Genomic DNA, 22591 nt, shown 5'->3' with positions numbered 1-22591 from the left:
GGTCCCACCTGGATGTGTTGCAGGTCCTGTCCCCTTCTCTTCCAGGACTTCTTCATCCTGCTGGCTACACCAATGTCACAAAAACGAGACATAAACTGATAAAGGTTTGGGGCAGCCACCCGTATAATATGGTATCCTGGCTGCAAAGTCGTTTTTTATCAAATAACAGCACTGATGTGCATACAATTGAGTCCAGAACAAGACTGACAAATAGGGGAAAGGCTTTTAAAGGGGAAGACAGGAAGTGAGGTCATAAGGATCAGGCCCATGTTCTTTAGCCATTGGTTCCTGCCCGGACGTGACATCACAGGGGCCGGAGCCAGTAAGGTCTCCTTCTATTGGCTCGGTCCTGGAAGTGACGTCAAGAGAGACAGATGGAATCTCCTGGGAATGGTCTACAGGGAAGAGAGAAAAAGAGTCAGTGCACTCTGCCACCTCCCGGCCTGTCTCAGAACTGCCATCACTCAAGCCCTTTAGCTGCCTCCCATGCACACGTGTGTGACACCGGCTAGAGACAGCTGGTAAGGAAAGTAATAACGCTAACAGGAAAGATGCTGTAGAAAGGGGTCCTACAGAACTAGAAGTAGAACAGGGGGAGTGAGGGTTAGAGGATATGGTACAAGTGACAGTCAATACGTTACATAGTCTTATACAGAAGTAGTCGCACATAGTAAGAACATCTAGTTTAGTTTTACTAAATATCTATGATAATCGATTAAAAACTGATATTTACAACAATGACCAATTTAATAAAACTATTTTTAACATGTATCACATTAAATAGTTTAAAATGTATTATATCTCCGGTCTTCAATAGGTAAGCATAGTTAGTAATCAATGAGCGGATTAAATGTGCAGTTGATATGGTAGAGCAGATAATGGAGAATCGGCTCAACTGTTAACATGGGGATTTGGACAGCATACAGGCTTGGGCAGACTTGTAACAAGTAAATAGAAGACAAGATTGGAATACACAACAGGAGGTCTGAAACTTCAAAGTACACCTATGATAAGGATCTAGAAGTCATGTTGGACTCATCACTGTCTACATCAAGACAGTGAACAGATGTGATCAAGAAGGCCAATAGGATGTGTTAGGTTATTCAGTATGATGCGTGGAGTATAAGGGGCATTATGCTTAATCTATATAGCACACTAGTGAGGTCTCGTACAGAACTGAGTATAGTTTTGGTCTCCATATTGCAAAAAAGACATAATGGCAACAGAGAAATTTTAAAGGAGAGCAACTAGGCTGATTCCAGGACTAAGAGTTATGAGCTATGATGAAAGATTGAAGGAGCTGAACCTTTTCAGTTTAAGCAAATGGAGATTAAGAGGTGACATGAACAAAGTTGTTCACGTTTAAAATTATGAAGGGAATTAGTACAGTGGCTCCCGATATGAACATGGGGACACGGATACAAACTTAAGGCCAGATTTCCCCCAGGCAGTGCAACAGTTAGGAGGACTCTGGGGCCTTGATATTATTTTGGACAATCTAGGCGAGTAAGATGGGCAATCTTGTTGGGCTGAATGGCCTCTTCTCGTCACCATTTTTGTAATGTTCTCATGCACAAACTCTTTGTCACTTACTAACACTAACAACACAACTGCAGTGCATTAGAATCATTACTTTTTCTGAAACTGCATCTTCCATTTCTGGGTGAGGGGAGTCAGAGTCAATTCTTTCACCAAAGAGTCCATCACCACCACTTTAGCGCATTATGTCACCCACCACCAAAGTGGTAAAACAAGCTAAAGCAGCACTCACCTCGACCAAGGCGTGGCACCCATGCACAGTAAACCCTCTCAGGCTGCACAAGGAGTCCGCTTTATAAGGCATGGGGCACAACTGCTTGGCATTGCCATTCCTGAAGCTGCCTATCCCAGATGTACCAAGCGTAGGTCCCTGCCAGGGCACATTAGAGGCCAATTTAAGATGTCAACACCAGCATGAGACATGAATATGAATTTAAATAAGTGGTGAAAAGCAACTGGCAAAGCGCTGCCTCAGATTATACAGTACCTGACAGGTTTTTTAAAAAAATAATTTTAAACGCAATAGGCAGGCAGGAATCCACTGCAGGCCAACAGAGGCACACCAGACCATTTCAAAATGGCCGATTCACAGATAATGCAATGTGAGAAGAAGAGTCGCAGGCTTTGAACCCAGGCTGCTCAGTCCGTGAGGCAGCCACGCCACAAACGCAGGGTAACATGGACTCCACTTAAAAAAAACTGAGATGGTGTCAAAGGACACAGCAGAGGGTTTCACAAAAATAAAATTTCAAATTTGACTAAAAACAGACTATGTAACAAAATGGCTTTAGAGTTTAACTTGCAAATTGTGTCACTTGAGTCTCTAGCAGACAGAGCTCTGTAAAAACTCTTTGTACGGAAATTTGTATTATTCACTTTTCCCCAGTGTTAACTGGGCTATATGATAGTACAATATTCAGTAATCCACCCACTTCTATAAAACGAGTGCCTACGCTGCGCCATGTTTGATACATGCTAACAGTGTGTCTGAGACCAGTGACTAAACCTGAACCTGTAACTAAGACCATGGAGCGGAGTGGCAGTACTGGCCATCCCGCAGAAGGCTGTGGTGGTGAACAGACAGCCAAGCTCTCGATCTGCATGCACATCCTGACCTATAGAGAGATATCACAACATAAATGGCCAAAGTTAAGTTCCTGCAGAGTTGCTGGGACTCCTGTGTGTGACAGGATAAGACTGTTAATTGCATTAAAGTGTCAGGTCACCTAGTGAGGTAATCCACTGGGGGAGACTCATGGGATACAACATGACAGGACAGAAGGACAGTATTTCTTGGACGCCCTTGCAATTCCCCAGGGGCAGCCAAGAGTCTATTGCTGATGTCCTCTTAGATCATCAGTGAAAGAAGTGGGTAGGAAATGAAGAAGCGATTAGTTTATTAACTCTTAGGGCGAGTGTCGACTTAAGGTGGCTGAGGGTGGATGTGGACTAAAGTCGACGTCCTGGGCAGAGGGCGATAAAAGCTACAAATGGTGATAATACTCAAGAGGTACGTTTTAGGTAGACCCTCTTTGCTATGAGGCCTGTTAGACTCGTTGACTTGATGTCAAATCCCTGCGTGTGCGTGAGTAGCAGAGAGTAAACAACATCTAGAATGGTGTCAACACTGGGCGAGACGAGAGAGCAAAGCGAATGTGCAAAGCAAAATATTCCATGTGTATTATTTATGTATTTTTTGCATATTATTGTTGAATAGGAATCTGACTTATCAAACTCTGATTTTGATGCAAGTGATCTGGAGATCGAAAAACAAAAGTCAAGTAACTGCATCAGCTTATCAATCCCTAGCCGAACATGCAGCTGACATGGCTACAGCAACGTTCACCTAAGAAAACTACACAGACATTTATCAAAGTCCAATTTTGATGCAAATGATTTGGAAACTGAAAACGAAGGACAGGTACCTGCATTAGCTCATCAGTCCCTGGCTGATCATAGTGCTGAACGCACTTGTGTAGCCGACGCACCTACAGCAACATTTGCCCTGGGAGGACTGCACAGATACAGATCCGTCAGAGGCAAGCCGACTACTGGAGTTCATTAAACGACTCATCCTGTTTGCGGAAACTACGGATCACCAGCCACTCTACTATCTCAAGCGGTCATTTCCAGAAAGTGCCTTTCAACGTTTAAGTGCTGAGACATACAGGTATGTAATAAGTATGTGAATTTACATACTTGTAGAGGCTCATGGAACATAAAACAGATTCGACATTTGTCAAAAAGAAGTATTTTATGTTGCTTTATATGTGAAACCAATGCTTTGTGTACTTTTTAGAAAATTGAGTTTTCTGGAAAAATATTCAGCCCTGGGACAAAAGAAAAACAAAATAATTAGCCCTAAAAGAGTTAAAATACTGGTGAGCACAAGCAGCACACATTACGTTGATGAGCAGGTCCTGCCAGCGCCCCCTTAAACACAGCTGCCTGTGTGATTCCTTACAAACTACAGGAAGGGGACAGCAGCCAACATCTGATAAATCCATTTTAATGGAAAATGTAAAACCCCTTTCAAGTTCAATGTACAAAGCATGTAACACTTGCACTTTTTACCAAATTGAAGCAAGCCATGTTTTAAAAAAATACATCATTGAATGTATATATGTATAATATTTACAAAGCATAATACGTTTGAGAAGTCATTTAACTTCGAAACTTCATAACAAACTTTAACAAAATGAGACAACTGTCAAATAAATTACAGCTTTTGTAAATGTCTCTTAATTATACAGTGAATAGTTATTAATACAATGTTTTAATTGTGTATGTAAATTTTAGTCATTTTCCTTTACATTACATCATTTTACACTGTTTACAATAATTTGGCAGGTTTTTAAATCTGTATACATGTTAAGTTTCCAAAAGATATGACAAGATGGCTGTGCGTTTCAGCAAGGATTACACAGAGGCAATAGCTGGTATCCGTTGCCACTCCTCCCAGTATGGACGTGTCTCCATGTGGCCAACTGCAGCAGAATCGTTTATAGCAAACTGTACAATTCACATTTACATTTGATCATACATAAGCATAGAACTCTTAAATTCTGTTCAAAAATAAATACATAATTTTGTTATTTTTCATTTAAACAAACTTTTTACATACAGTATAATACAACACACAGCATTATGCTGTAATATTTATAAATATATTAGCCATAGTCTTGCACTTACCACAACTTACATGTATCACAGTTTTTGTGATTCACTTAACTATACTGCTACGGTGTTTGTAACAAATAAATACCATTAAGGTCAGCTTGGCACGGCAGGTTTTCAATGCTAGTCTTTGTGTGCATAAAGCATTTGAAGAAAAACAAATGTCTCATGAACGGCCAAAGAGGAGCAAGTGTGTGTCATGAGGTCTCTTGCACCTCGTCTACTTGTTCTTCACAGCACCGTTTTAATGTTCCTACAGCATCTTTCACAGAATGATAAAATATGTTTTTGACCTGCAAGGAGAAAGATGAGGAGAAGCAATCTATTAGTACACTTGCCAAATGGCCCACTGATTAATTAAAAACAAGATATGCTTGCATAAGAAAATACATCTGGTGTGGCTGATGCAAACACCCCATAATACCCACAATTATTAAGCAATCCATGGACAAGAATTTTGAGCTCTGCCATTTTCTCCTAGTTCATTTGTGCAGAATATTCTTATAAATGTACATGTACCTGACTGGCCAGACAAGCTACATGGAAAACAAACTGAAGCATTTATTTGTAGATGTTTCACAATGATGTTACGTTTTATAAATCTGACCCCGTTTAATATAGCACATTTCAGAAAATCGAAACGAACACCTAATCCCTGCAGATTCTAGTATTACAGAAAAAAAGCATATTGCACATAAGAACAGAGTTAGCCAGCAGAAATGCCAGTGGTGAAGATACATTCCAGAAAAGTCTGCAGCCACAGGTGGTGCCAATAGGCTGTTTCACTTATCAGAATAACTACCAAACAAAAACTACTAACTGAAAATGTCTATACCAGCATTTTAGGGCTGCATTTGGTTTGGGAAGACCACAGTAGAAAGTACTGATGCAGTCAGGGTGCAGAAAAAATGTCTAATGTTGCTTCTCTTACACCACAGAATGGCTCATCTTTGTATACAGTAAATACCTCCTTCTATAAAAGATTCTCAAGTTCACTGCTTAAAAGTCCTCATAATGCAGCAAGTGCATTTGATATCTGTGGTAACCTTCTTCAGAAGTGACTTCTTTGGCAGGAGTGTGAATTGTCGGAGCTGTTATGCCTTCACTTTTGCTTAATTTGCTTAGTAATAACCATCTTCAATATTATACCTTTTAATTATTTTTTAACTAAGATCACTAAAGGCCCATCATTTCTTTTAAGTGTGGTTATGCTCAACACTGCAGCTGTAACTAAGGACAGAAACGGTCTACTCATTGTATACATTTTTGGAGCTTTTGAAAGGTTGCAGAGCATAAACACAACTTTGTGGGTCCTGACTAGTCCATTATGATGTGTTACAATTTTAGTTACATGGGTTTTTTTTTTTTTTTTACCCCTGGCCATTTTAGAAATAAACATCTTAATTGCTATTGCTGAATTACATAAAAAGGTCAAAAGCTGGCAAGATTTTACATAGATAAGGGGAGTGTCACCAGTGATCTGGTTAACCATTTATTGGCACCGGCCTACACGGCCATTCAAAGATTTTTTTTTTCTTCTGTTGCATTTGGCTCACTCTATAATGTTTAAGACTGAGGAATTCAAAAATCATTTCAAAACTTCCATCCTTTGTTCCTGTAAATGATTTAAAGGTGTATTATAGATTGCTGTCCTACTATAGTATCAAATGTTCTTTTTGGCTTCAGATACTTCTCTGGCACAATAGCTTCTTAGTTGTTGTTTTGCCTTTCCAAATCACTTTAAGGAAGTAATTTCTTAATGCAAAAAAGCTTCAGAAAAACCAAGGGTTTCTTCACATTCACGATAAGGTGACTTTTACTATTCTAACAAAGTAACTTCTTTCTCATAAGAGCCATATAAATAATTGTGTAAGAAATGTACTGTGGACTATACCTTGCCTTTGACAGTACTCCATTTACCTTTTAATTCTTAACACTGCTGGCAATTAAAATTGTGAACTGGAAAAGTCCCTGATTGTTTTGTAGTAAATTTCATTAGATTACAAGTCCTCACAAATGCCTACAAAAGCCCTGAAACCATGTAGAGACATTCTTTCAAGCTGCTGTCTTCTAAATTGCCTTTCCCTGCCTGACTGGATCAATGAATCAGCGTACTTGTCTTTATTAATCACATCTAATGAAGTAACACAATTTCAGACAAAGAATGTTCTTGGAATGTTCACATGAGTCATATTATCTATTTGCATTACTTTGAATCTGTAATAGTTCACATGGTTGTTATGCTTTATAATTTGCCAATTGATGTCATTTTTAACATGTATTATTCATGTTAGTTTCTGAGAATCATTCAAACCTACAGCTTTGTTTCCATAGGGTAGACCACAACTTTGTGCTGAACTATTCAATAAAAATGTTTTACAGTTCCATACTATTCATTATATAGTATCAAATTAAAAAAACAATCAATTAATTAATGTTATATACATTGTGTTAAGAGTATTCAAAAGTCCAGAATATGGCATGGATTGGAGGACTGCTTTAGTGATACCTATGCATAAATATAAGTAACCAATCATACCATTAGCTCTACACTTGTAATAGGGATGTATCACTATAGAAAGTAGCCAAATAAAATTTAAATGTGTGTTCGTGACGGACTGTTTAACCAGAAAGCAAATGTGACTAAGTTATGAGGATGAGCTGTACAATAACAACAAGCAGGAATAAACTTGAGAAATATTTAGAATAACTGAATTGTTTAGGTGATTTTACCTGTAGCTTGTCTTCGTAGTTGATTTCTTCCTTACAGGACCGCAATTCCTGTGTTAAATGAAATGAGTGAACCACATGTTCTGGAGATACAAAGTCATTTATGACTTGCACACAACTGTGAAGATTCTGCACCTGCAAAGACATACCAAAATAAAGAAAAAAATATTACTAAGAGGAAAAGTTAATTATTTTCCAATAAAATGGCCTAAGCATAAAAAAATTGCTTACTCTCATTCAACCAAGTGGTTGTAAGTGAAAAAATACAAAGAATGTTTTCTTATAAGTCAACTCTTAGAGGGAGAGCACCTTGATCATTCAAAACACCTAGCAACACACTTTGGATGCATAATTACAAACGTAGTGATGACACTTCCAGTGCTGCTAAGAGTGTCTGTCTGCTTCAGCAGCTACCATGTATGTCTGTCTTCATTGCTGTATGCAACTTTTTTTTTTTTTGGATGACATGGATAACCAAAGACTCACAACTCATTTGAATTGGACAGCAGCTACTGGTCTCTGCCCTTTGACTCCCAGAACACCAGACCTAATTGCACGGGCTGACAGCAGACGTACTGAATAGAATACTGTCGGGAAAGACAGCATAAGCCCGACTCCACAAGAGGAGAAGGTACAAACTCTACTTGCCATTGATCATTATGAGCAATGTAAGACCACTGGCAAACACAATGGATAAGCTCTCAATGCACATCAGGAACCAAAGGGAACACAAACTCAGCAGCTCATGTGCTTCACAGAGATTCTGTGGTTGCTCTGGATGGAGTCAAAATCATGTGGGCAGATAGTAGCAGCAGGTAGAAAGAAAGTAGGTGGACTTGACGTTTTGTGAATGAAAATGGTGCATAATCTGAAACAAATTACTGAGAGATGTAGTTGAAGCAGAAACCTTGACAACCTTTAAGAAAAATCTGGATACTGAAAAAGCTAAGCTATTAGCTAAACAAACAGACTTGATGGACTGAATGGTCTCTTTGTTTGTCAAATTTATTATGATCTCTCTGTTTGTGTTCTTCCATAGGGCTTCAAAAATACTTTTTAAAGAAAATCACATTTCTCCATGTGTTAATAACTGACTAACATTTTAATCCCCCCATCGTCATCTCTAATGGCACCTTTTCACACCTACTCTCACCTTTCACTCCTTTCATCTATCTTGGCTTTGTCCCCCTCTTTCCCCACCTATATATGTTACATGCTCTTTCCTCTTGATTTACAAATCTGATGAAAGCTATACAGCTGAAACGTTATGATTTATCTTTTCAGTGAGGAAGTAACCGTTAACTTTTTCCCTAATTCAGGATTTATACCTGCACACAACTGCCTGTAAAATAACTAATTTGAAAAAAATATTTGCCTACAATACAATTTATTTTTGTATAGCCCAAAATCACAAAAGTAGAGCTGCAACAGGCTTTAAACAAGGTGTGTTTTTTGACAGCTCCCCAGTTTTGACTCTATAAGAAGACAAGAAAAAACTCCCAAAAAAAACTTTGTAAGGAAAAATGGAAGAAATCTTGGGAAAGGCAATTCAGAGACAGTCCCCTCTTCAGGTAGGTTGGGCGTGCAGTGGGTGTCAAAAAAATAAGGTAAATAAAACACAATACACAGAATAGAACACAAGTATTCCTCAACACGATAGAATAGAATAACAGTAATAGTACAAGTACAGAGCAAAATGCCAGAGCAGATTGTATCACATAATAAGATTCAGATTTGTTCAGAGTCTTTTGAGACATTGGTTTGTGTCAAATGTTTATGGTTTCAAAATATGGATAAGTTTTGTGATTATATTGCTAACATGGTACTTCAATAAAACTGACAGCATAAAAATAAAACTCAAAGTTGAACATCTCATACTTTCATGAAAATCAGCATTATAAAAAAAGATTGTTAAGCCTATTTCTAAAGGCGGAGTAAAAAAAAAAAAAAATAAATAAATAAAACACTATTCTAAAGATCCAACTGGCACAAATAATTTACATCAATGAATTACTAACTTGCTGCAAGTTATATGTTTCCTTTTCTGTATACAATTGTTAAAATAAAGTCTTATATCAAAGTTTCTTTTAGTGAAGCATCAACTATACTACTACTACAACAACAACTAGTAAAATCTTCAGGCAAAAACATTCTTGAAATTAATACTTTCCCTTTAATAGTCTATAACCACATGTAATGAGGAGGAAAGCAAAGTTTTTTCAGTTTATTAAATAAGTAATACTGTTTTATTTTAGGATCATTTGCATAAGATGAAGCTTTTAAGCAACTAAAGTATGTTTCTACAGCTGTAGCTACATTATATACTGTATGTCATGACTCTACCTGTGCTTTTAATTGCTTGTTTTTAAAATTGAATGTAGAAAAAAAGTTTGGGGGACTTTGTTGTTTAACTTGTACCTCATAATTAGCTTAAAATAAATAAAGGTTATCAGGTAGGGAGACTAAGGGTTACTTATCAGTTGTCTAATTTTGACTAATGTCACTTACTAAAAATAGCCATAAAGCCTAGGTAGAAAAGAAAGCACAGCTTTTGAGAAACGCAGACAGATGAAATGTAAGGAATGGTAGAGCTCTTAATATAAGAAATGATACTTTAACGAGAGAGAGAGAGTGAAGAAGAGGAGGAAAAAGGTTGTACCATGAAGGCACATACTTTTAAGGAATGGATTAAGAGAATTGGCTCTTTAAATCACATGGACATCTGTATGTTCTGAGTATACACTTTTACAGACATTGATTTGAATCATTCAGGTTACATATTTTCTTCTGCTTTTGAATTCTAGTATTTAATGCCTGGTTTCTCTGCAAATAATTATGTTACCTCACTGAAACTTGCCTTGTTTAACAATATCATCTTCCCCAGTCTGCTTGTTCAATCTGTCATTTGTTTTGCTTTATCAATGGTAGCGATCAGGAAAATCAAAGGATAAAGGTAACCTAGCAAAAAGAACCTCCTAGCATTGTTGGAGTATGTCCTGCATGTCTATTCAGGTGCGAGCTGTTATCGTTCTTTTAGAACTGTGAATCCCTATCAGGGTAACAATGAGGTAGCCAGCTGTTGGCCCGTTAATTTAGTTTGAAGTGTAGCCCTTTCAGGGTAACCCACACAGGACAGCAATAGGCACTTAGCCCCTGCTAAGGTATTGAAGCCGAGATCATAACCCTCAGCTATATTGCTAATGTTACCAGCAATAGGCCACCCTGAAGCTGAAATACTCTCAAAGTCACTAATCAGAATTATTTCTGTTATGAAATCAACAATTTAACTTTAATGTTATCCCCAATCATTCTTCTTTTAGCATTCCTTACTTGTAAATGAAATGGTTTTTTACTGTTCTTCAATCGTGAAATCAGGCTAGACAAATTCTTCTTACTTAACTGGACATTAAAACAATTATGAGAGAAGTCAAATACTGTATTAATACTTGTGTAAATTATGTGAGGGTCAAAAATGTCAAGCTTTTGCAATTGTGATATTGCACACATTCATACTGCAATTTTAGACTGGGATATGATTGCTGTACAGTACAACCTACAATTGTAGGTAGATATATTTTATTTTATAAAACATGCTTGCCCTATTAGAGAAGAAATAACTGACTTGAAAAATAACAAACTTTTATCTTTTAAGAAATTAATTTAGCAATTTAATCTAGAATTATTTTATCTATTATTAAGTAGATACTTTGTGCCCATCATATACAAGGCCATCCAATCCTGGTCCTAGTGAGCCACAAAAAGTCATTACAACACATTTATTAATTATAAACAAATTTTTGTGGTTAATGGAACATGCCATTTAAATATCTACTACAGTAACTGATTTTTGTGAGGGATATGTGATACTGCAGAATACCCAGAATGCAGAGTCTTATCAGTTAATCTAAGGAAGTTAAACTCTAATTCTGCATGCTCCAATGGACAATGGATCCCCAGGGTTTTATTTTAAGAAACAAAACATACTGCTAACCAAGCCTTTACTCTCCTTCACTGTCAACTTGCCATATTTTTTATTAAAGAGATTTTCTGTTAGCATGTATGTAATTACAATTAAGCCACATCTGTGCATCTCTGTTTTACTGTTTACTTATACAGCATTGAAAGAGATTAAGCCAGTTACATCAAAGAGTAAAAATCTATCATTAAAACACAAAGTCGTTTTCTCATCAAGTGTGTTAAATGTTGCTTTTGTGCCCATTAACAGTCAACATCAAAGAGGAACAAGCTCTAGAGGATGAGGGTGCCTAGGGGTATTAAACTTACTTTAATACTTGCTAAAAAATAAAAAATATTCAAAAAATCCTAGTAACAGTCAACAATAAGGGAGGCCACTGCTTACTGCTAGGCTGTGTTTATCCTCTAATGGATAATGGGCAATGGCCTAATGGATAATACACTAGACTTAAATTGTTTTTTTACCTCATAGTATGCACTTAATATGAGGAAATTAAGGTGTATAAAATACATGCATAAACTTTACTAAAACCCTTTATTTTTAAAGTGCTTTGTGATACAGTACACTTCACAAATTAAGTGTTCATAAAAGCTGCCTGGTTGGTTTCTTCAATTTTTTCACTGAGCCTGTGCTTCATGGTGATACTGAAAGTATCAAAACATGTTGCACACTGTTTCAAACATTTTGTCTTTTTTAATATAAGCACAAAACAAACTACCAAAATACTAAAGAAATATAAAAGTTAAAAAAAACAAAACTCCAAGTTAAAAAAACATGCTGACTTTAAATACTCACAACTCCAAGCCCTTTTAAGTTTACAGCAGTCATACTTACAAATTAGTATTAATAGAAAAAAGCAGCTCACCTGGTGAAGTGCTCCTGCAGGAACTAGAATACAGTCCCCAAGGAACTGCACTATGGTCCAGCCACGAACACCATGCTCTTCTAATAAGCGTTGTCTTAGCTTTCGAGTTAAATACCAGTTTTGGTCTCGGACTGGATCATTTTCATGAGGGATTTCAATCCCTTGTTCCTTTGCCACCTAAAATCACATTCAAATATTACAGAGCTACTATAAAATTAAACATCAACAGGGAATACTAGTTTTTAGATAAAACTGAAGAAAAGCAAGACATATCTATTAGATTTTTAAATTCTATATAATTTCAATTCTGACTTCATTACTTAAACATTTTTGTTTCATTTGCACAAACATCAATTTGGTAAAAATAAAAGATAACTGCATCCATACCTTAAATGAAAAGTTCAGTATTTTTCAAACCAAGGTTGTTTCTTCACAATCAAGGTATATACTAATTTACTACTTGAAATTATGTTCTAAAGTGAAACATTTTTTTTAGGTAAAAAAAAGCCTCTTCCTGTGGTTTAAAATGGTGCTAAAGGGGCACAAGTTCAAACATAAAAATAAAAACTTTATCACTTACAGAATGCGTCCACTTTGAAGTGGTAAAGGTTTTGACTTAAGAAAACATGGATTTCCTAAGTGATGTTTGTGTCAACAAAAGTAATAAACATCATCAGAAATTCTACCTTTTTGCTCATCTCCAGACTGTGTATTTTCTTCCTTTTCTCTTTCATCAATGGTTATATTTTGCCAAGGCTTATAATGAATGTGCACAAAAGTGTGGCAATTGTCTGATATTGCTGCAAAACCGTCAGCATGCTATGAAATCATTTGAATATGTACTGTATCTGCTGTCATCCAATTATGACTTTACACGATTCCAAAAGTATGCTAGCACTGGTGGCAGGTGCACATTCAAAATTTTTTTTCCCCCCTATGCAATATGCACTCAAGCCAGATTTTTATATGCAATACCTGTACACATACAGATTAAGTGATTTAACAGCCGCTCTAAACTTATTGGCTTCACTATTGTGCAATCTCCAGCTTCACTCTGTGCTATATTCTCTTTTCTCCTGTGGCAGGAGGCTGGGGGAAAGACCCAGCCCGGACGCCTGGAAGGAGCGGGAGGCAGTCTATATGTCCCCCGAGACACGAATGGGCAACCGCCCTGGATAGTGTGGGGACCACGGGGACAGAGCGTGGAGGCTCAAACCCATTGGGGCCTGTGGCCACCACCAGGGGGTGCCCCAAGCCTCATAGAGTCCAGGAGATCTGCACTTCCACCATACCTGGGAAGGTGAAGGAAAGACCTTCCAGGGACGCCCAGAGTGCTTCCAGGTGCTCATGCGGCACTTCCACCACACCAGGAAGTGCCGCCGGAAGGATATCAGCGAGCAACTGGAGCACATCTGGATGACTATAAAAGGGGCCGCCTTCCTACATCTGGGGTGAATGGTGCGGGGGCACTGTGTGCTGTGCGGGACTGTGTTGGGGACATTGTAAATAAAAGCGTGTGTTTTAGATTTGTGCCGGTGTCTGTGTGATGGTGTTCGGGCTAGCTCTCACACTCCAAATGCAAATTGGCGCATGCTGTGGGCTAATTACTCCAAGTTGTGTGAAAAACATTGTAATGCCATTCCATGTGAATTTATACATTTACTTTTACCTATCTTAAATCACAAACCACAAAACATGGAGGGGTTTGGAAATTGTGTTAGTGACTACTTTTCACCTATTCTGTGCTTTTATTTTTACGTAGTATACAGAGATAGACTGACACCTCTAAGGAGTGGCAGTATAGTGCATGTTGGTGAAGCAGGTAAGTAAGAGATCAACTGTACTATGTACTGTGTACATGTAAAAAGAAATCTGAATTGATTACACTACATACTTTATATCAAAGCCTTAGATTTCTGGAAGAGCCAAGACTGGGTGCATGCTGTTACTAAGTTAACAGTGTCAATCAACACTCAGCATTAGACACTTTCTGTAGGGTGTCATATGCATGCACAATAAAAACATACTGAGGAAATTAGATAGGGAAGCTTATGTGACAGAGCTAAGCCAAAATGAAGAATGATGCACCACAAACCAGTTATCGAATTGTTTAGTTCATGCAGAGCCACTCTTGCGGAGTGTGTTCCAGAAAGAACAACTGAGGAGAGCATTTTAAGTGAGTAAAAATAATGAATAACTTTATTTTCTTGTCAGTAAACATTTACTCTAACTCATAATATGACGAGGTAGTTGTGAATCTTTGTAATTTTAAATCAATAATAAAATTTTTTGGTCATTTTTACAGCATTAATGGACACAACTGATGAAGCAGTCTCTTGTAAGGTAGACTGGCTGTAGCTTGTGTATCCACATTTCTCCTCTTTACTACAGATGCTTTCTGCTGTCCATGACTAACTGGAGTGCTGGCAGTTTTCATATTTGTCTATGATCTTATTCATCACATGTAGTGAAAAACTGTGACTGGGTTAGTAAGTGTGGTATTTTCAATGAGTGAGCGAGTATGATTACGGATTAGTTTTCTATAGAATAGAGACAGCAGTTCATATTTGGTCAGAAACATTTAATAATGGCAATAACAGTACTAGGAGAGAATATTCGAAATGAAAAGGATAGTGTAGAGAAAACCATGTCCCAGGAGGCTCAAAAGGGTACTATAGTCTTGTTTTAAAATAACCAAATCTTCCAAAATGGTTTTATTGTCTGTATTATGTTCAGAAAAAAAAACAAAAACATGCTGTTTTACAATGTATGTACAAGACAATGTGTTTACATGTCAAAACATCAATCAAAAGTCAACAATCCTGGCTTAAAAACTGACATATCTGGTAAGTTTTTAATGCTTTTGTCTTTATATAGTGACCGGCTCCCTACAGACTTACTTTAAACTGTAAGAACAGTCAAGACATTTTAAAAAATTTATATATTTCACTTTAGATGACAATGTCATGAGTTAAACAAATATATACAATGATTGTGAAGAAAGAATTCTGAAAAAAAACTTATGTGATGCTGGCACAAAGTTGGCATCTCCTCTGCTGCTGTACACAATGCTAAAATTAAAAGAGGTAACATTTTTAAATATTGAAAAATGCAATGACAGAGGTGCCCTTATAGTGCAATTATGTTTGAGTAATACAGAAAAATGAAAAAATAAATTTCCTTTTAATAGACAGACTAATCTAATCTATCTGCTGACCTTTAGAATAAATTCTTTAATTTTATCAGCATCTTTGTTTACATATATGTGCCACAATGCCCCTGGAGTCTCGCTAGAATCCTTTAGTCTCTTCTTCATATTTTCATCCAAATCTTCCTCTTCTAATATTTTTAATACTCCTATAAACAAATAAGAGCTAGTTTATATTTCAAACAAATTTACAGTAAGCTCAAAAATTAATCATGTTACAGTATAGAAGGAAACACTGAAAGTGTTCTATGCAAATAGCTTGAGAAGCAGTATGAAGGCATAAAGATGAACTAGATAAAACACATAACTAGCAGAAAGTTAATTCTTTTAAGATACAATCTTGTAACCAATGCTATGAAATGAAATACAAAATTACTATAATAATGTTATTTTGACTATTTTCAGACAAGCCTGTAATTTTTCAATACATTAGTATAATTCTTTGCACCTTTATAGTATTGTGTGTGCACTATTAGAAAAGGCTTTACAAAAAATGAATACTACAACATACGTTGAACCAAGGATTGTCCAAGGAAAAACTTATTCTAATAAACAAAACTGGAAAACCAATAGAATTATATATCAAAATGGTTAGAAAGAGAGAGAAAAATTACTAAAGTTGCAGCCTAAATCATGTATCTTTTAAAATATTGAGTTAGAACAAAAAATGTAAGGTGCAATTGCCAAAAGAAGTGTATCAATGTACAGCAAAATTGTATTAAGGTACAGCTTAAGAAAATCTCTCTGGAAACATATATTGAGTATGCCATTTTTGATAATGGAAGCACCTGCCAAAGGATTAGAACTTGTTTCTGAATTAAACATGAAGCTTTTGCTTTTTGTCTAGATGAAAAGTTCTGTTTCCCTGGTATATAGTTCATGTCAGATCCTAATGTAGAACAAGAGGGTGACTGCTTATATTTATTGTGAGAAGCCCACTTGGGATTAAACCGCAATGGTTTGAGTATCACAAAGTATATCTGGGCCCAAAATATGAGAAATAAGTAAATACGTTAGGGGTGTTTCAAAAATAATAGAAGTGAACAATGTATTACACCCAAAACGGTTGAAGATCATATTACTACAATGAATAATGAAGCTATGTAAGTTCAAGTTATTTGTCGTGTATACACAATAAGAGAATGTTGTATTCATTGTCTGTTTTTGGTGATACGCTGCAGTCACTTGTTTATGGGAATCATTCATGTAAACATTTCATTACTGTATATTCCACAGAAAACTTATTTTATCTTAAAGCCACAAATAGATAAAATTAAATTATTCTCTGTGATTTATGTGCAGATTTTCAATGTCATATTTGCCTTTAAAAGCTGATATTCAGCATCACACATTTCTTTCTGGACTACTTAAAAAACTACACACATAGCTATTTTAATTGCTGGCATAATCTCCATTAAACAACTATATTAATCACACCTGCTCATTTTCATCATATTTTATTCTTACCTGTTTTAGAAAGTACTCCATTCCCTTTGGCTACACCAACATAAACAAGTATATTCAAAATATCAGAAACTTCTAAATGAAGGCTGGCAGTTCCAAAGTCATGTTCTTTGGATGCAGCTACTCCTGTAATAAAATTATGTAACTATTTAGACTTTCAACTATTAGTAGGTGTTATTAATTTTATTCTGCATTTTTCATTACACATACCATAAGCACAGCAAAGTCTTGGTCCAAGATCTGGTCGTACAAAAAAAACTTGGCAAGCGAGAAGCCAAATTAAGCTTTCCATCTGGATCGGAATACTCTGGTAAGGGTAGATTCTTCATCAAGTCATCATATCTGTAAAGATACACGGAAACTTACATGTATCCACTGTGTTCCAAATTATTATGCACATACCATTTTTATTTGTTTTTTCTAAACAGCCAGTACAATTAAGGATTTCTTATTTATAGTACAATCATATTATAATGTGAATGTTATCACAAGCAAAACTACTGATAATTACAATAGCTGTTTTTAAAATTTTTAAAAGTACACCAAACACATTGCCAAATTATTATGCAAAATGGTGTTTGAAAACATTCAAAAGATCATCATGACTTTGAAACCAAAATCTGTTGTATTTGCTGCATGAATAGATTGTTTAAAAAAAAAACATATTTACAGATCAAGTAACATATTCAATATATGAGCTCTTCTTTGATAAGACTTTAACAACTCTCTCATCCACTGAAAGTTTAAGAACAGTTTCTACCCACACGTATTAAGGCTACTCAACTGTTATATGTGATAAACTAATAAAATAAGCTAACTAAGTGCCACATCTTCTCTGGTTCTAATGTACATAATGTTGTATTTTGTGATATTTATTGTGATTATTATTATTAGATTTAAGTTTGAGCCTCTTTTGGGCCTGATGTTTTTTGTTGATTATTATGTCTGCAACTTAGAATTTTGCTGCGTATTGTACATGTGACAATTAAAAGGCCATGGCGTTTAACTTGTAAGTACATGTGTAGACTCTGTCTGTATTTCATTAGAAGATCTCAAAATTGTCTCTGAGAAATGCTGCTTCAAGGAATACTGCTTCCCATGCTCATAGACCTTCCTTGTAAGGATGCTCCACAGGTTCTAAGAAGGGTTAAGGTTTACAGGATGAAGGTGGCTACATGATACTTTTTAATAGCATTAATTTGTTTGACAGAAATTTTCTTTAATAAGACTTTATCTCAACAAATTCATCTGTGTTTTGAATCACTCAACAATCTTTTCACTGTTCGATGATCTCTCTTCAGTTTTCATTAAATGTCTATTGCTTTTATGTCTTTTGCAAGACATTGCACTATTTCATGCTTTTCATCTTCAGAAATATCTTTATTCCTACCCTTAGTGATGAGAACAATGTGGAACACACACTTTAAGTAGGTTTCCCTTTAATAAAGATCACCTAACAAACTAATTAACAAACCTCTCTGAGCTTTATGCCATTTATCTAAAAAAATTGAGAAATAAAAACATGCAAACACTTTCATTTACAGACTATAAGCTAAATGTTGATTTTACTGAAATGTCTGATATTTACTGATATGTCAATTTCATAATAATTTGGAGCACCATGTATGTCTCCGATACGGGGGTGGGGGGTGTGGGTTGGGGAAAGCGAATATTTATACCTTGAAGGCATAAGAGCCATAAACTCTTCCCCAGAAGGCCAGTCCTTCAGTCGATAAGCTATTGCCTCTCCATCCTTTGCCTTAGGACGTTCTGAAAAAGTAAGAAATAATTCAATTTTACTTTCTAAACTTATATAGTTTTATTTTATAAGATACTGTAATCTAATAAAAAACTAATAATAACTAATCTAATTTGTTGGCTCAGTATTAGAAGTGTAACTCTTAACTTACTAGTTAGATCTTCAAATCCATCCCAGAATTCCTTGATTCCAGAATTACAAGCCACACCATCTTTACAATTCACAAGATCACCCTGATGGTCAGCAAACTCCTGGTTAAATGAATCTGCTTTCCATAAATTGCTGTTGAGCTTCTTGTGTATTCCTGATACTAGCACAGGCTAAGAAAAGGAAAAAAAAAAATAATACAGCTGGATTAGAACATATGTAGTTTGACAAAATGGACAATTCAGAGTGTTTATCAGATTGTTTGGTAACTTAATAACTTAAGTTGTCTATCAATTTTGTGTAAAATATGTACTTTGTAGATTCCATTTTAAATGCACTTTCCCTTAATTTCCATTGGCATCCAATAATGTGATTTACAATTTACTTTCAAAGAAATATGCTGGATCAACTTTACCCATGTATTTTACTAATTTTAAAGACATGGACATGTTCATCATGTAGTTTATCATCTCTCTGCACATGACAATGCATGCTAAATTCCCTTAGCCTTTCACATAGCAAATCCAGTAATGCTCTTCTCTGCATAGCTTCAAGAGCTATTGCATCTTCTTTAGTACTGTGGCATGCAAAGCTGCACACTGCAATCCAGATGTGATGCCAGTTTCTTTTTCACATAATGCATAATGTACAGTATAAGGAAATCTAAATGTGATGTCAGTTTTTTCACATTACAATGCATAATGTATAAGGAAAACAAAGTAATAAACTGGAAACTATTTGACTTGTTATATTTAAAGATTAATTTTCATGATCAGTTGTGTGGTACAAACCTGCCCTTGTCTCCAGTATTCCCTAAAGAGTTTCCAGTTATAGGAGTTTCTGTGATCCTTAAGCCAAAGCAAACGTTTATCACAGAGCCAGGAATGTGGTATCTCAGAATATAATCCATTTGATTCATCTTTGGTGAATCTTTTCCTTTCGTGTTTTGTTTCTTCACTAGGTTCTTGTTTAAGATTTAGTTTTGCAGTTTTATTGGCAGGAATCTTATTTTCAACCACTGAAGCAATAATGTCATCTAAGATATTAGGCATGCTTCTTCCACTTTTGCCAATCTACAAAAATAAAAAATACATTACTTTTACAATTATTAAAACATGCTTCAGTTATTAAAGTAAAAATATACACTTGAAAATTCTGTTTTGTAATGGACAAAGACATCACAAAAGTAAAAATGTCCTTATGACAATAAGAACCAAATGTTCTATCTGCACAGGCGAGATTTATTTTCACCTATGTTTTGTATAAAAATGTGTATGGTACAAGTTAAAAGAAACAAGAAGTCCAAATGTGAAAATCATAAATACGGACTAAGATACTAACCTAAATACCAATCCTCCATGCCAAAGACATTTATGTTAGTAATATATTTTACTGATATGATTCAAAAGGAAAAAATACATATATTTAACTAAATAACTTTTACTTGTCATATCCTGTGCCATCAATCAAAAATGAAATCCTGAAATATTAATTTGTTTTAATAAATAAAGGCAACAGGCCCAAATGTACACCATGAGAAGACAACATATGATGTACAATTCTGTCCATTACCCAAAAGCGGAATTATAATACAGTAATCCCTCACTATATTGCGCTTCGCCTTTCGCGGCTTCACTCTATCGCGGATTTTATAGGTAAGCATATTTAAATATATATCGCGGATTTTTTGCTGGTTCGCGGATTTCTGCGGACAATGGGTCTTTTAATTTCTGGTACATGCTTCCTCAGTTGGTTTGCCCAGTTGATTTCATACAAGGGACGCTATTGGCAGATGGATGAGAAGCTACCCAACTTACTTTTCTCTCTCTCTCTCTCTCGCGCTAACTTTCTCTGATCCTGACGTAGGGGGATTGAGCAGGGGGGCTGTTCGCACACAATACGGACTCTCATCTAAAAATGCTGAAAGATTATCTTCACGTTGTTACCTTCTGTGCAGCTGCTTCCTGAAGCGACATGCTGCACGGTGCTTCGCATACTTAAAAGCTCGAAGGGCACGTATTGATTTTTGACTGTTTGTTTTTATCTGTCTCTCTCTCTCTGCTCCTGACGGAGGGGGTGTGAGCTGCTGCCTTCAACAGCTTTGTGCCCCAGGTGCTTCGCATACTTAAAAGCCAAACAGCCCTATTGATTTGTTTGGTTTTCTCTATCTTTCTGACAGTCTCTGCTCCTGATGCGCACTCCTTTGAAGAGGAAGATATGTTTGCATTCTTTTAATTGTGAGACGGAACTGTCATCTCTGTCTTGTCATGGAGCACAGTTTAAACTTTTGAAAAAGAGACAAATGTTTGTTTGCAGTGTTTGAATAACGTTCCTGTCTCTCTACAACCTCCTGTGTTTCTGTGCAAATCTGTGACCCAAGCATGACAATATAAAAATAACCATATAAACATATGGTTTCTACTTCGCGGATTTTCACCTTTCGCAGGGGGGTCTGGAACGCAACCCCCGCGATGGAGGAGGGATTACTGTATACTAGATTGAACAGTCATCTTGTAATCATGCTGTTTTCTCTTATAAATTGAATCACAAGCAATAATCAGATTTTTGTGGACAGAGAACCAAATACCCCACAAATCAAAAGACGACAGCTAGCAGAGCATGGGGGAAAAGTACACAGCTCAAAAAGAAAGATAAGCCAGTGAGGCAGAGATTGAAGTTCCTGAGTAAGTGCAGATGACATGGACCACAACTTCAATGATAGTAAACAATGCCAATCAGTGAAAAAGTCATTACAAAAATTAATCTTTTGGAATGATAATAGATGTGTTCTGAGAAAGATCTAAGTTGAATAAGACAAAATAAATATATAAATAAACTGCTATCTTATGATAACATTGTGTTTGTTAATGACACCCAATTATGCATCTACTTTAACTCTTTCAGGGCTGATGTCGACTTTTGTCAAAAGGAGGAGTTGACGATGGTAATCAACTGTAAACTGTGACAAAACCAACCATTACGTTTTAGTTGGACTCTCATTGCTCGAAGGAAAGTTAGCTTCATTGGTTTTGACTGAGATTTCCTGAGTTCCCATGAGTAGCAAGGCACAAACAATGGCAAAAATGGCACTGACAGAGATCAAAGCAGACGTGTAAAACAAAATACTCTGTGGACGACATTTTGCCTATTCTCATTGGACTATGACTTGTCGGACTCCTATTTTGATACAAGCAATCGAAAACGAATGTGAAGTTCCAGCTTCAGCTGACTGGTTCCCAGCTAATCATGGTGCTGAACAGGTTCAAGTTGCTTACAAGCCTATGGCACTGTTTGCCTGGGAGGACTGCCACTTAACAATGATAAGAGGTAGAAATCAGATTGCAATAAACTGCAACCGTGACCACTGCTGCTGCCCCAGCCACACAAAGACAGCCTGGCAGCAAGCCTGCCGCACATTCTTGGCAAACTGGCAGCCACAGCATGCAGCAACAGACATTTTATGTTGATTTCTATGTTAATCCATTGTTCTTCAGAAAACTGTTTTTTGTAAAAAAAATATTCAGCCCTCGAAGAGTTAATAAAGTTTAAATGGCAATACACTGACAATGTCATAATCAATTAAAAGATCACTTTCTGAAGGGACAGAGAATCCTAAATTCAGTAGAAAAATATCATTCACATTGTTTGCACTATTGTAGCCTGAATGGAAAACCAGAAGGACCTATTTAAAACTCCGGGAATAATATTCTGACATTTCTTTTGTTG

The 22591-nt window shown here is 36.3% G+C and overlaps 1 protein-coding gene across 1 annotated transcript in view; it reads right to left on the bottom strand.

Annotated features, from left to right (window-relative positions):
• Positions 1–4032: 4032 nt before the first annotated feature.
• jmjd1cb (jumonji domain containing 1Cb) overlaps positions 4033–22591 on the bottom strand; it is a 131689-nt gene continuing 113130 nt past the window's right edge. Inside the window, 10 exon segments of the mRNA XM_051922830.1 lie at positions 4033–5009; positions 7450–7581; positions 12288–12464; positions 15505–15644; positions 16963–17085; positions 17170–17215; positions 17217–17301; positions 18639–18729; positions 18870–19038; positions 19657–19938. Coding sequence (XP_051778790.1) covers positions 4914–5009; positions 7450–7581; positions 12288–12464; positions 15505–15644; positions 16963–17085; positions 17170–17215; positions 17217–17301; positions 18639–18729; positions 18870–19038; positions 19657–19938 — 1341 coding nt within the window. The 3' untranslated portion in view covers positions 4033–4913.

The sequence above is a fragment of the Erpetoichthys calabaricus genome, chromosome 2 (assembly GCF_900747795.2).
Source record: "Erpetoichthys calabaricus chromosome 2, fErpCal1.3, whole genome shotgun sequence".
Classification (NCBI taxonomy): domain Eukaryota; kingdom Metazoa; phylum Chordata; class Cladistia; order Polypteriformes; family Polypteridae; genus Erpetoichthys; species Erpetoichthys calabaricus.
The sequence above is the reverse complement of the archived record's forward strand: the minus strand, read 5'-3'. Positions and strand labels throughout refer to the sequence as shown.